This window comes from Zonotrichia leucophrys, chromosome 3, assembly GCF_028769735.1.
Source record: "Zonotrichia leucophrys gambelii isolate GWCS_2022_RI chromosome 3, RI_Zleu_2.0, whole genome shotgun sequence".
NCBI lineage: Eukaryota > Metazoa > Chordata > Aves > Passeriformes > Passerellidae > Zonotrichia > Zonotrichia leucophrys.
In genome coordinates, this window is record NC_088172.1 from 102,281,777 (window position 1) to 102,297,433 (window position 15,657).

Consider the following 15,657-nt stretch of genomic DNA (forward strand, 5'->3'; position numbering starts at 1 on the left):
CTCAAGTGCTGTGTCCAGTTCTGACCCCTCAGTTTGGGAAGGACATTGAGATGCTTGAGTGTGTCCCATGTAGACTTTCCAAACTTCAAACTTTCAAAAGCTTTTTGAAGGTCTACACTGTCAAGCCATACCAGTAAACAGAAACAACTGTGTCTTGTGACTGCTGAAGCCAGGAACAACTTGTTCCAGATCCTGGGGAAATTCCCTGTGGGTTGCAGGATGAGAAGGAGGGCAACAAGGCTGGTGAGGGGCTTGGAACACAAGCCCTGTGAGGAATGTTTGAGGGAGCTGGGGCTGTTTAGCCTGGAGAAGAGGAGGCTTAGAGGTGACCTCATTGCTCTCTACAGCTTCCTGAAGGGAGCCTGTAGACAGCTGGGGGTTGGTCTCTGATACAACAAGAGGACGCAGTCTCAAGCTACATCAGGGAAGGGATAGGTTGGATATTAGGAAAAAAAATTTTACCAAAAGAAAAACAAAGTACTGGAATGCTCTTCCCAGAGAAGTGGTAGAATCACCATCTCTGGATGTGTTTAAAAAAAGACAGAATCACACAGAATCACAGAAATTCTAGGTTGGAAGAGACCTTTAAGATCATCGAGTCCAACCCATGTTCTAAAACCTCAACTAGATCATGGCACCAAGTGCCACATCCAGTCTTTTTTTAAACTCTTCGAGGGATGGTGACTCTACCACCTCCCTGGGTAGATGATTCCAGTATTTGACCACTCTTTCTGTAAAACGCTTTCTCCTTAATTCTAGCCTGTATCTCCCTTGGCACAGCTTGAGACTGTGTCCTCTTGTTCTGTCACTGTGTCCTCTTGTTCTGTCTGCTGTTGCCCGGAGAAAGAGACCGACCCCCAGCTCACCACAGCCATCCTTCAGGAAGTTGAAGAGAGTGATAAGGTCACCTCTGAGTCTCCTTTTCTCCAGGCTGAACAACCCCAGCTCCCTCAGTCGTTCTTCATACGGCTTGTGCTCCAAGCCCCTCACCAGCCTCGTTGCTCTCCTTTGGACACACTCAAGACTGGCCATGGCACTTGGTGCTGTGGTCTGGTTGAGGTGTTAGGGCAGAGGTTGGACTCGATCTCAGAGGTCTCTTCCAACCTCAATATTCTGTGATTCTGTGAATTGGCCTGAAGAGGAGCAGATGAGTGGAAAGGATCTGAGTGTGAACTGTACTCACAGCTCCTGCCTGAGCCTCCTGATCTTGGCCTTGGCGTCGGCGAGCTCCACGCTCAGGTGCTGCCGGCTCTCGGTGCGCTTCATGCCGGGGGAGCCGCAGGGCGACTGCGCGGCCGAGGCGTGCGGCAGGAAACGCAGGCAGTCCCGCTCCTCCGACAGCTCGATGATGGTCTGAGGGACAGAGCAGGGAAAAGATGATGGTCTGAGGGACACAACAGGGAAAAGATGATGGTCTGAGGGACAGAGAACAGGGAAAAGATGATGGTCTGAGGGACACAACAGGGAAAAGATGATGGTCTGAGGGACAGAGCAGGGAAAAGATGATGGTCTGAGGGACAGAACAGGGAAAAGATGATGGTCTGAGGGACAGAACAGGGAAAAGATGATGGTCTGAGGGACAGAGCAGGGAAAAGATGATGGTCTGAGGGACAGAGAACAGGGAAAAGATGATGGTCTGAGGGACACAACAGGGAAAAGTCCAGAGGGGCCTCACAGAGCCGCCCCTGGGTGTCATTCACAGCAAACACTGCAATGGCACCACAACCATGGGGAGGTTTTGGCCATCGAGGAAATCAAAAGTTCTGCCTGTATTTCTATGCCTGAAGTAAAGAGCCACAGCTTTTGAACAGCACCTTCTGCTGTTTTAAATTTTATTTTTCTGCTATTTTAAATTTTGGTTTTCACTTCAGACTTTTAAGCCCACAAAATGACCAGTGCTCAGAACAGACAGGGTATGAATTCCTTGAAAACCATCACCTCTTAAAAATAAACATCTATCTCTAAACAAAGTCGTGTTCTTCATCCTTGACCACCAAATAAAGCACCAGAACTACAGGAATATTCCTATTTCCCCTTATAAATACAGGTATTAGCCAAATATGAACATCTCTCACAGTTTAAAGTATTTTTCCTTTGCTTTGAACAAAGGCATCACCCCCAGCCTCTCCCCTCTGTTGTATTCCTGCCAAGGCTGTGATCTGGAAGAACTGTCAAAGGAATATCTGGAATAATTGCAACAGTGACACATCCACTCTATTGAGGGGCAAATCTGGGACCATCAAGATGATTCACAACTCAAACTTTGTAGGAAATACAGTTCTGTTCCCTGATTCTAACACAGTACAACAAGTGTGCCCCAAGACAAGCCTGCAAAGCCTCCTCTCCTGGGATGGATTCTGCTTTATCCCCCTCAAACCTGGACAACAGGACATGGGAACAGAACAGCTTGCAGTGACTGCCTTGCAAACTGATGGGTTATTGATTCCTGGTAAATGCAGCTGATACACCTTTGGATTCTTTGTTTTCAGCTACTGATGAATGCTGAAGTTGTTTCCCACTCTGGCTATGTGGAAAAGATCACCTCTTATCATTCCTACTTTATTCCAGCTTTATCTTTCCTACATTATTAAACAAATATGCACAGAAGAGCTCCCTGAAACAACGTTCTGGCAGTCAGGAATCCTGGCTTCAACATGTCAGCAGAAAATTAAACTGTTAGTTACAACAATCCTGAGCTGCATTATCTCAGAAAAAGAAGATTTCTTGTATTTCTCTTAGGCCACGTCCATACCTCTGAGTGCTCATCTCTTTCATCTATAAGCCTTTTCAAATGCAATGCCATATTTTTCAGGAGAGGCTCAACATACTCTTGTGTCAGCACAATGACATCCATCCACTGCAGGTCAAACACGTTTTCCTGATTATGAGTTACCTACATGGAGCAAAATGAAACAGAAAAAAAATCCTCTTGGAATTTTAACAGTAGAAAGGAAGTATAAAGAAAATAAAGCTGCAACTCTAGAGGTTAAGTTTTCTGGATAAGGTATGAAAAAACATTTAAAATATATTTAATTGTATGTAAAGGAAGAGTTTTCTGTCCATCTGGAAGCAGCACCTTGTCCTTCTGGTGACAATAACATTATAAATTACCTACCACATACATTTGATTGGAATTATATTTTATAAAGAAATTTGCATATAAAGATTTCACTAAACTAAATTTGCTGTATGTATGTAACTAAGAAATCCTTGAAGCAACAAATTTGCCTTCTGGTACTGCTCTAAAAATAAAACCCAAAAATGCTCAATCATTAAATCTTTTTGTGAATCAAGTGAAAAAATAAAGCCTTTTTTGCTTACTACAACCACTCAATATGCAAATCACATATGTGATTTACTTGCCATTGAACACGTGCAACTCCCCCTCCTGCAATACAATATTCCATCTCAAAAACATCCCCAAAATTAAAAGCAAAACCCCCTCAAAATACCTCCTGAATATGGGCTGCAACAGCTGCTCTGGTATCAAAATCCAGACTTTGGATTCTTTCAATAAATTCTTCTTTTTTCTGACACTAAAAATAGAGACATCTCTTTTATACACATTTATATGTATAATTGCAAGTATTTTCATTCCTCTTTTGCATTTCTTAAGAGCTAAAACTTCTAAAGCTGACATTGCAATGGCCACATGACTAAATTATTATCCAGTAATTCTGGTGACCAGTAAATGCATGGTTCATGCCATGTTACAGTAATTATAACTTACAACATTAATTAAATGATACAAGGAAAATCAAATTGAAATGGTACAAGAAAGAGGTTTCTTAGAATTGCTACTTATTCAAAGTTCATTAAAAACATGAAACAGTGCAGTGAGTTAATTTTCAGCACTTTACCATTTCCACCCTTTCTTTACAGTATCAGGTAATTAACACTACTGAAATTAATAACCCATTAGGGTGGTATTGGAGGTATTTATGCAATAACAGGTGTAGGGTTGTAGCCATTTAATTAAAAATCAGAATATTCCAATTTTTCAAGGAATGCAGTTGTACAACAAAGGAAAAAAAAGTTTTATACCACCACAAGTATTAGAGATCAGTAATTCTGAAGTTTCACAGAGACAAACACAATTAAACTCACCTGAACTGCACAACCAAGCAAAAGCAGGAGGAGCTTTTTTACTTCTTCAGTACCTGGCTCTGAGAAGAAAGCAAGAAAAAATGGAAACTGAGAATTGTAATTAGAGCTTATTCCCCTATCCCTCAGAAAACAGATTTTCTTGTTGTTTCCATATCATTTTTGTTAACCTAGTTTAGAAAAGAACCAGAGGAGCTCTCAGCTCAATTCTTTTTGCCATTTAACTTCCAGAGTATCCAAACACCTTAACAGCCACAACAATTTCAACTGGGAAAAAAAACTGAGCCCTTCAAAAAGCAAAACTTCAGAGCGACATTTTTAGAAGTGCTTTGGAGACCTGCAATCAAGTTTTCAATGGTAATCTCAGGTCTCTCAAGATGGGTACAAAAGTGCTTAAATTATCTGTCACTCCCAAATTGGAAGAGTTGAGGTGACAAGTTCATTTCAATTCCTTACAAAGCTGTATTAGATATTCATCTGCACATCCAAAAAATCAAAATGTATTTCCAAATCTGGCCTTAAGCATCTTAATCTCCTAAAGAAGCTTAAGTTAAAGAACTCTGTTTGCAGATTAATAAAAATGTTTCTTACTTTTTTACGTTGACAATGTCCTCATCTTGCTACTAAATATAGAAATATATTCTAAATCTAGAACACAAATGCCATGAAGCAAATGCTTCAAGGATGACAAAACAGTTTAGGCATTGACTCAAGCTGCTGCTTTTGGAGGGAGCTACATTATATCTATAATCCAAATGATCAGGGAATATTCCAATTTTTCAAGAGGTTTCTCAGGTAGACAAATACATTACAAAAAACATAGATTCAAATGGGAGATTTTCAGTCATTTATTCAGACTTCTTGTATCCCAAAGGCTCAAGCTGTGAAGTCTTTTAAGGAGAAATAGAAAAACCATCAAGGAATGTGTTTCAGCTGAAGAAGAGGAATTCCACCTGGCTTTCTGTCTTATCAATAAAGGTTAACAGGAACACTGCAACAGGAGAATCCAACAGCTCACAGCCTGCATTCACTCACCCCAATAAATTAATCACATTTCCTTAATTTTTAAGCAATCCCTAAGCTCCTCTTCACTCTTCATCTCCTGACTGCCTTTCAAACACCTGCCTGAATATTGATTCCTTGTCTCTCCCCCACGTTCCCTGAAGGAACAGAGCAAAACACTGAACCATCTCAGCTCCCCTCATCTTCTGTTCTTCTTTTCCCTCCATCAGAAACACAGAAATAGCTGATTTTGTTTTACACCCTTCAACTTGCTGCTGAACTTTGGCCCTGCCCTGTGTCACTGTTTGATCTTCCCTGTGCTCATCCTATTCCTGACTTTCCATCCTGCCTGCCCTGCTCCCTCAGGAACAGGAACTTTCATCTTTCCCCTTCCCCTGTGCCCCATCATTATCCTTCTGTGATTTAATTTCACATTTACAGTCACAGGCTGTAGCTCTCCTCCAACTGCCTTCCTGCCAATCAGCTCAGGAAATATTTCCTGATTTCATTTTTTTATTTTTATTTTCCTGCTGACCTGTTTTACCCAACCTCACCTCCAGCCTTCTCCCTGCATTCTCCTCCATGAGCCAACTGCCTCTGCAATTTGGCATCTTCTGGGATTTCTCTACTAATCATTCCCTGAGTGCAAAGGGGAAAAACTGGGAAACATCCCTGTGAAAAATCACACCTCCAGCCTCAGCTTCAGTGGACCAAATCCAAGTTTTTATCAGGGAATTGACTTTTACTCTGAGGCTTGCCTCGATGCAACCAGATTTGCACAGCAAGTGTCTCCAAAGATCCCTTGGTTCATTTCCCTGCATCTGCCCAAAAAAAGCTTTAAAAATCCAATGTAGGGATGAGATCCTCTTCCAAGTGGCACAGCAAGAGCAGCCCTAACTTTCAAAGGGAGAAGTGAGGGCTTTCAATGCCAATCAGCTCAGGAAATATTTCCTGATATTTCCTGATAAAGTCCCTGCTGACCTGTTTTACCCAACCTCACCTCCAGCCTTCTCCCTGCATTCTCCTCCATGAGCCAACTGCCTCTGGTAGCTGCTCCTGCCACCTTCAATTTGGCATCTTCTGGGATTTCTCTACTAATCATTCCCTGAATGCAAAGGGGAAAAACTGGGAAACATCCCTGTGAAAAAATGACACCTCCAGCCCCAGCTTCAGTGGACCAAATCCAAGTTTTGATCAGGGAATTGACTTTTACTCTGAGGCTTGCCTTGATGCAAGCAGATTTGCACAGCAAGTGTCTCCAAAGATCCCTTGGTTCATTTCCCTGCATCTGCCCAAAAAAAGCTTTAAAAATCCAATGTAGGGATGAGATCCTCTTCCAAGGGACACAGCAAGAGCAGCCCTCACTTTCAAAGGGGAAAGGTTCTGGACAGAACCCAGAAGAACAGGTCAATATTCTAGTTCAGACCAAACTCTGTGGTTGAACTCCAGCAGGAAACTGAAACACCTTCAAGAATGTTGTCCAAGCATAACCATTTCATGAAAATGTGAGTGCTACACAACAGAAAAGTCCAAACTTTCTCACAAATCCAACAAAATCCCCACAGAAGAGCAAAGCACACACCAGCAGAGCTGCCAAACCACAGATCCCAAAACACAAAGACAACTCTTTAAAAATGACCAAACCATAAAATTGGATGTATACAACTGAATGTAATATTACCTCTGTGGGGTTTGATAGTGCATTTTCAGTGAAATGTCATCTTATACTATACAATATTGTTAAAACATTTTCTCTCAGTATCTTGAGCAGAATAAAAAATGTCACTACAAAACAATACTACGAGCTGGGGTTTTTTTTAAATCTGTTTTTCCAGTAAATCTGCTTTCTAGGCAAATCCATGGAGTCTTTTGAAAACCTTAAGAGAGTCTGGAATCAAAATCAAAAAAGCACAATGCATTCTGTTCTTTTGGAAAGGAGGAGACCACACTCACACTTCTTGGTGCATATGACAGCAGCTGCACGTACAAAAACTGAAAAAGCTGTGACCTCGGAAGCAAAAGCAGCAATGCTCAGAAGCAGAAAGTAAAACCCACAGGAATTAAAGCAAGATACCTCCAGAGATGGGATAGTGCAGATGGGAAATGGAAAATACCAATGTTATGAGCCCTGGCACTGGGAAGTGAGGAAACACAGATGGTTCTTCTGGCTCATGAGGAAGCCCCTGGCCCACAGACACAGCAGCAGAGGAGACATCCCAAAGAAACCAAAGCAGCCAGGGGAAGCCACAGAGCCTGCAAGAGCAGTTCCTGACCTCTCTGCTGAACGCCAGCAGGACAACACCTGGGGCACAGGACACCCAGGGGGATAAACTGTGCCCAGTCCACAGTGGCTCCCTGCAGGCCAGGTGTGTCTGCTCCGTGCTGCTGGAACTGAGAGCAAGGTGCACACATCCCCGAGAGGCTGTGGACAGGCAGCTGGATCCACACTGGCTAATTTTCTTGGTCTGAAAATTGCAACTCTCAGAGCTGGAAGCAGAGAAGGTGGGAGCATGGAGAAGACAGTGTCAGTTCAGGGGAGAAAACAAGAAGGTAATTGCAATATTTTTCAGGTATGGATGCAAGAGAAGCAGGAGAGGTTGGGGGAAGGAGAAACAAGGATCAGGAGCTGGATCCAGTGAGATGCACTGGACTGCCAATTCCCTCAGCAGTGACAGGTAAAGAAAGCTGAAGGTGCAGTAGCTGGGAATACATGAAATTTTAACTTTGTGCCATCAGTGGTTCACTGGCTGCTGGGAAATGCACTGGGCTCAGTATAAATCCTAGTGAAAGCCAGGGCTGAGGCTGTGACAGAACACATCTTTTAGTGTGGACCCTTTGTGTGGACAAAGAAAATAATTATTAAATCATTACTCATCATTCTTAAACCACTTCTCTGATAAACAATCTTCTGTTGAAAGGCTCAACCCTTCAGGAATTTTATTTCCAGTGAAAGAATATAAATGATCACACCAGTATACATTTTTATCTTAGTCAAAAATAAACTTACCAGAAAAAGGATTTTTGCCAATTATTAGCACATTTGGCAAAGACATCATGATCAACTGCTGCAAAGTCTCCTATAAAAGTTAATTAAAACATTATTTACATCACATGTACTGAATGAAAGCAAACATCAAATGCCAACAGCCATTAAAGAGAAATCAGTATTAATTAAACAGTTTTAATATTCTTCAGGACTTCATGCATACAATTCATAAAATACTTATTTACTTTCTAATTAAAAAACAACTAACAAATATGAGTTACTTCCACAGAAGCTTTGTTTTACTGGTTTGCACAATCATCTCACACAGCAAAATCCCCTCGTGGCAATGAGCTGGCTTAGGGATCTTAAGCCAACGAGATCCTGAGTCTCAGAATGCAGCAAAACCCTTTCAATTTATTATGTTCATGTTTTCCTGACTAACCTATTGATACATATTTGTTTTACTGGCTCTAAGGTGCATTTCTACTGCAAAAAAAGATCTATTTCCATTATTTCACGGTTTCTCTGGCCTCACCAAAAGGTGGATGTGAAAATCCCAGGGGTTTTTGCTGCAGTGCCACTGGGCCAGCTGTGAATGTAAAGGTACAAACCCTGTGTGCACAATGCCATGGAATTTCAGCTGGAAGTGGCACACACCAGGCAGCAGCTCTGCCTATCTGTGCCATGGATCCCATCAATGGGGCTCCTGTAATGGCTGTAATCGGCTCAAATCCCCAGTCTAGACAGAGCCTAATTCTCCTGAAGCAGAGGAGTCTTTCTCCTGTTCCCAGATATTTATTCCCAGCAGATGCCATCCTATAGTCAGGCTTTTTGGTTTTCCACAGTGACAGATCCATTATTATATAAAATGTTCCTACTCAAAAGCAACACATTCCAAAAGAGCCCAGGGCACACATCAGGTGCCACTGTAAGCATCAACCTAACACAGGTCCACTTGCCTTAGGTCAAATTGAAAAAAATCCCCAATATTTCTTAAAAAACACCAGTAGAAATTATTAGTTACAGCTATACTTGAAAGTTCCCACCTGTTCATACACAACATCAAAATTATACCTGAATTGATTAATACTAGACTGCAAAATATACATTTCCTCTGGACATGCCTAAGACAAAATATAAGGAGGGAGAAAACAGCTTTGACCTCCTCCAATATCACAAAACTTAACCAACTGTGACACCTGTATTTCTCAGACTTTGATAAAGACAATTTTCAAATAAAAATAAGACATGAAGCGCACCACAGGATGTTTCAAACCAATATAAAACAGATAAAATATAATGAATTTAATGAGTGCCAACAGCTATTATGAAAGAAAATCACAAATTTTTTAGAGTGGCGTTTTGTTGTTTGCTTTTGTTGTTTTTTGGGGGTGGTTTTTGGGAGTATCTCAAATAACTCCATGATGCTATCATAAAGCAGAGCATGAGCAGCTGTGCCCTGAACAGACAGGATCACCTGTTTCCTTCCAACACCTCTGCCTTGCCCCAGAGATGTCTGACACCTTTTCTGTCTCTTGGTGTTAACCTCAGCACTGGCTGTGCTTGCACAAACTTGCACAGCTCACCAGCATTTATTTCACTGAACATTTTCACCTCCTCAGTCCAATCTGCTGACAGTCATGGACACTCACTGGATTAAACCTCTGGAGCCCACCAAAATTTAGAATAATTTATCTTGAGCTAACTGCTGAGAACAGTTCCGTGCTCCTACACTGCCAAGAAATGTACACACACCAATTACTGCTTCAGGACCAGACTGTAATTCCAGAGAATAACAAACATGATACAGGAACAAAAAAAAAAAAAGTGACTAATCTAACATAACACCTTAATTCTGAATGTTACATCCTACCAGTGCAGGTTTTTGACAGGTACATCCACAGCACCGATGTGATTTTACACTGAACTGAGAGAAGGTTTTCCACAGATCTTACAAAACCAGCATGGACAAGCTCACAAGGAGAAGTGTTAAAGAGTTGGGTTAACACAGTGCTAAAAATCCCAAATTCCCACAGTTGTCAGTGTCTGATGGCAACCCTGAGGAAACCCTGTGTCAGTGCAGTGAATGTGTCCTGTCCCCTCCCTGGGCTCCAGAGCAGCCCCAGAGCAGCCCCAGGCAGGGTTTCTGCACTCCCAGCTCTCAGGAGCACTGGGCTGTGAGGCTCCTGCCCCCCCAGCCTAAGGGAGGCCTCTCACTTTGATTCCAGGGCATCCATCAGCCCCAGCTTTCCTGCCTTGGGGAATTGCACAGGTGGCAGGAACTCAAGTGACCCCTTGTGAAACAGCCCATCCTTTAACACTTGAACTACCACAGAGCACCAACCTCCCTGCAGCCACTGCAGGGACTGAGTATCTGCACATGCAAAAAGCAATTCTGGATTGCAAGGAGCTCTCCAGCCTTCACTGCTGCTAAAAACACCAGCACATGTTTGCATGGTGACCAGAACCCTGAAACACTGGGGAGAAAAGTGTATAAAACACTCTAAAAAAGGGCAGATCAATATAACTTGGACCACTAAAGGCATGGTGACTGGTTTAACTGCTTCATAAATTTTTTTTTTTTTTTAAAAGCTCTAATAAACTTGACAAAGGTTTGGAGCAACATCTGCAATCCTGAACCATCCAAGGTACCTAAATGCCAGCAATTCTGCCTGGTCCTGCAGCACCTGGACTGGTGATACCATGAGGCCAGTGCAGGATGGGGAATGCTTTGTGCTCCCAAAAAGATCAATCCTGTCAGTGTTTGTGCCTCCTGCTGCACCAGCTGTGGAACAATAATGCCTAGTGGAAAATTACTTCCTTTAGAAAAGGAAAAGCACATGGGCCTTAGCAGGCAGCACATAAATCCAGGTGCAGGAGAAAAGGGTGGGAAGTGCTGGGAAGGTGTTCCATGGCTGGGCAGGGCAGTGACAGCTGGGGATCCTCACTGCAATCCCAGTTTTGGGAAGCAGTGACAGCTGGGGATCCTCACTGCACTCAGAATTTTGGGAAGCAGTGACAGCTGGGGATCCTCACTGCAATCAGAATTTTGGGAAGCAGTGACAGCTGGGGATCCTCACTGCACTCAGAATTTTGGGAAGCAGTGACAGCTGGGAATCCTCACTGCAATCCCAGTTTTGGGAAGCAGTGACAGCTGGGGATCCTCACTGCACTCAGAATTTTGGGAAGCAGTGACAGCACTGCACTCAGAATTTTGGGAAGCACACGCTGTGTGAGGACACAGGAGGAGCAGCAGACTCCAGGAGTGCAGGGAGAGGCAGAGCACAGGGTTTCTGCCAGCTCTGGGCTCTCCAGGCAGGAAGGAGCAGGGCAGTGGGGAAGGGCACTAAAGCCACACTGAAGGGACACTGGTGACACTGGCACAAAACTTGCTTCAACTCAGAAAATACCAACCACAGCAGTAACTGCACACACAGAGTATCTATTCTGTAAACAGATCATTACTCATACAAAAGTGTGCCCACACCACCTTTATATCTGTAAACACTGATAAGAAATTTGACCAGATATCTAAACAATCATCTCTTATTCATCTTACTCCTGTTACCCTTACAGCCATAACTACAGAAGAAAATTTAGAAATAATTCCAGGCAAAACATAGCACAACAAACAGTTACTGACCTGATAGTAAGTTTTTATTTGTTTCACCAAAATAGACAAATTTTGAATCCTTAATGATGCATCATTGTTCACTTTCTTATTTATCCTCTGATTAGCAGACTTTGGATTGCTGCAAAAAGAAAAAAAAGAATACATTAAACACACTGACCATTCATCTTTAAAGCTTTGTCTATGAAACAAATGGTAGAGTTAAAGTGCCAGCACAGCCATTCCTGGTCCTGATAACCAGCCTTGTTTTCCCCTCCACAAATCAAAAAGGAGCTGTGGAAGATGGAAGGAGCTTGAAATGTCTCTGACAGAGCCAGCCCCACATTGCTGTTTGCTGGCTCTGACAGCAAAGTGTTGGTGGCTCTATGATGGTATTTATTAGGTATAAAATGTAATTTTAACTTTTAGAATGATGATGAATATCAAACACATCATGCTAACATAGACTAAACTGTTTTAAATGTATTTACAGATTGCTGGAATGTGACAACAAAGGGATTATTAATTGGAGTTTTTGTCATGTGCTATCGTATACCACCAGATTTTTCTCTGGTTTGTCTTGGCTTCAGGGAGGAAATCAATCACTTTTTCCTCCACAAAGCAAAAGGATCTGAGGAAATGCAGGTGAGTTCCCCTTTTCAATTCCTTGTAACACACAGAGGGCAGCAGGACAGCCATTCACTGGGATTTCCCATGGAAAACCATGCAGAATCAAAGCACACCCCATAACACTCCCTGAAATGTTTAAAGAATTCCTAAGGGATGGCCAAAGTGAAGCTTCTCACTTTTACAGATTCCTGATACAGTTGCACAACACAACTTTTGATATTTAATGGTATTATTGTATTGTTTAATGATATTATGACCAGATAAATGAGAGCTGGCTGGGATGCTGCACTCAAAAACAAACCACCAATTTCTCCCTGGCAAACCAGGGCTCCCAGCAGGGATATGTGTCTGCTGGCTCTGGTTTTATTCAACATTGTCATTAATGATTTAAACAATGGAATACACAATACACTTTCCAGAACAGCCACTGGCAAACTTTAGGAGAAAAAAAAACAAAAAAAAACCAAAGAACAACCTTCAAAAAATGCTATGGCAATGAAGAATGATCCTGGTAATGTGCAAAAGTAATGGAATTCAATAACTCACAGACAGAGGATTAGAGTCAGAATCAAATACAGAAAGAGGAGTTATTTGCTATAAAACAAAAATGACCTGAATATTGTGGTATCATGACTTACTCTGATGCAATTTATCCCTTTGATTGGTAGTTTCACATACTCTCTGTACAAAAATTACATATTTTTCATTTATATATAACTTACCTACACAAACTTTATTTGCCTTTTACAGCAAGCTTTAAATTTAGAATATTAGATTAAAAAAAATATATATATATTTATGTCTTTTCTTCAGTTTATTGCTATCAGCATTTCCTGGCTTATAAACACAAATAGAAATAATAGAAAAACCACTGCTGGGAAAGGAAGTCAGGTCATATTTAAAAAATGCACCTCCAACACTCAGACATTCCTAAAGAAAAGCAGCAGGCACAGTATCTTTTTTTTATATTTATTATTATAAATCTAGGAAAATTAGGACATGGATAATTGCCTCATTCCTAAATGCTCATCACCATGTTCCTAAAAATATTATAAATAATTAAAATAAATTTTAGAACATATTAGCCAAACCATGTGACTGAGATGTGACCTTGGGTTTATTAGATCAGCCAACCTGTAGCTGTAAAAGCAACCAAATGGGCTAAAAATAATTCTGCTTTGCAGATGCACAGAACTGGACTCCTTTCCACACTGAATTCATTCAAATTTGTTAAAATCAGCAGAGAAAATCCACAATAAATCCTGCTGACCTACAGAGATCAGCTGAAGTCTCCAATTTCTGCATGCATATCTCCAAAAGGCCGATTTGGGCCCTTAATCTTCATCTTTAATCTTAATGACCATGGGATTATCTCTGGCTTTTTCATCATCTTCAGCAGCATTTCCACAGGCCCACATTTCAGATGCACTCTAACCAGGGCACAGGGGTTTCCTGGATGCTGTGCCAGCTCTTATTTTAGCATCAACACCAAAATTAGTGTGCAACCACAAGAACTCAGAACACAAACGTCATAAAAGCTCAGGATTTCCATTTTCTCCTTTCCAAAGCTGCATTAGGATATTGAGATTGATCGTGGATGAACAAAACCTTCAATATTTGCATAGCACTGGATCTTCATGGCACCACAGGACCAGCCCAGGCAGCAGGGAAGGGCTGCTGGAACAACCTCACTCCCTCCATGACAAGCTTAGTGCCAAAATGATTCATTCCTGTAGCTTAAAACAGAATTTGGAGGGTTTTTTGTTTTGGTTTGGCTTTTTGTTGTTGGCTTAAATTGCAGGAAGCAGTTTAGTGAGATTGTGAATTTTTGCTGGGAACACTTGGGCTGCAGACGTGCTCTGGAGTTGGATTTTTAGCACTGGGAAAATTCCACTGGCCAGTTTCAAGATGCTCTGCTAGAGCAAATGACCAGCAGTTCAAATCAGAATGTCAGCCTTGGGACAACCTGGTGCACAGAAAAAAATTATTTTTGTAATTTTCAACTTTTCCAAAAGATTATGGCAAAGGGTCTGACAGAAACCCCAAACTCCAAGTTCCCTTAACATTTTTCAGCAGAAGTTAAAAGCAGGTAGTGGGAACAAGAAGTTGAACCCACTGGTTTTAAGGTTCAATAAAAGCAAGGTAGTGAGATATCAGTATTCCTCTCTTCCAATCATTTTAAATTTATAATAACTCACTATTGGTAGCAGATTCCTTTTTCTGGTTTTTGGTAATGAATGTCCTCTTGGCTCATTATTCTTCAACCATGGGAGGTCTTGCCTTTGACACTTTTAATTAGTACATGATTAAGATGAGGGAATTGGACAAAAAATGGTTTCCCTTGCTTGCCAGAGTGCAATGCTGCTCTCAGCACCTTCCAGTGCAAACAGGACTTCATTCACCTCTGTGCTGCAGTAATTGAGATTTTTCTAACCACATGATGCCATTAAATGGTTATAAACACAGACTGTTTACAGGCTACCCACTGAAATGATCCTGTGCTGAAAAGTCCATGTTGGAAAGTGAGGATTCCCCCCAAGCAGAGCTCCCTGATCTCCAGTCCCTGATTTATTTCTACCTTTCACATTGTGTTAGAACTGTCAGGTTTGTGTATGGAACAGCCAAGCACAGACCTGACAGATCCCTCCTCACACCAGGGTTATGAAAGGACCATGATTAGGTCTCTGAACAGGAAATTCCTTATTTAAAAAAAAGAAAACCAACTAAAGCCACCTTCACTTCCAATACTGATAACCAGGTCTCACTTTCTCAAAGACTCCAACCTGAATGCTTGTTAATCCACCAAACAGAATTTTAAATATTATTTATTTAGTCAATATAGCTCATCATCTCAAGTATTGATATCTTGATTTGTCCCTCTTGAAGAGGGAATAATACAGCAGGATGCTGGCTGCACATTCCCATTTTATGTGGTTTGTAAAACTGTATTTTTTCAGGCTGGTCCAAGTCATGGCATACCAATACTTTTTACTAAGCATGAACTCTGATGTGCAACTACTTTTCATGCAGAAAGATAAAATTCTAAACATGAACTGTCAGAACCTTCTAGGAGCAACTCCAAACTCATTTACAGTTCTGAAAAACTAATTAAAGATTTTAATGAAGTACTTTACTTATACCCATAAGTTGAACTGTTGAATTTCTGTGACCAGTATAATGTTTATATTTTTATTAGTGCAAACCAATTCTGTTAACTAGAACAGTATATAATAGTATATAGTATAGTGTATAAAAGTATAGTATATAATAGTGATAGTATAGTATATAAAAGTAATAGTAAAGTATATAATAGTAAATAGGTCCA

At 41.3% G+C, this 15,657-nt stretch overlaps 1 protein-coding gene across 19 annotated transcripts in view; it reads right to left on the minus strand.

Annotated features, from left to right (window-relative positions):
* The window catches only part of CCDC88A (coiled-coil domain containing 88A), a 74,396-nt gene that overhangs the window by 46,976 nt on the left and 11,763 nt on the right, over positions 1-15,657 (minus strand). For 18 of the 19 annotated variants that reach the window (XM_064709714.1, XM_064709717.1, XM_064709718.1 and 15 more), the window contains exons 4-9: positions 11,736-11,844; positions 8,114-8,183; positions 4,108-4,166; positions 3,453-3,536; positions 2,753-2,893; positions 1,184-1,353 (exon numbers count right to left, since the gene is read on the minus strand). In XM_064709714.1, the coding sequence (XP_064565784.1) occupies positions 1,184-1,353; positions 2,753-2,893; positions 3,453-3,536; positions 4,108-4,166; positions 8,114-8,183; positions 11,736-11,844 (633 nt within the window). Of the gene's footprint in view, positions 1-1,183; positions 1,354-2,752; positions 2,894-3,452; positions 3,537-4,107; positions 4,167-7,379; positions 7,594-8,113; positions 8,184-11,735; positions 11,845-15,657 lie in introns of those variants that run through there. The other variant, XM_064709710.1, reaches the window with a different exon arrangement.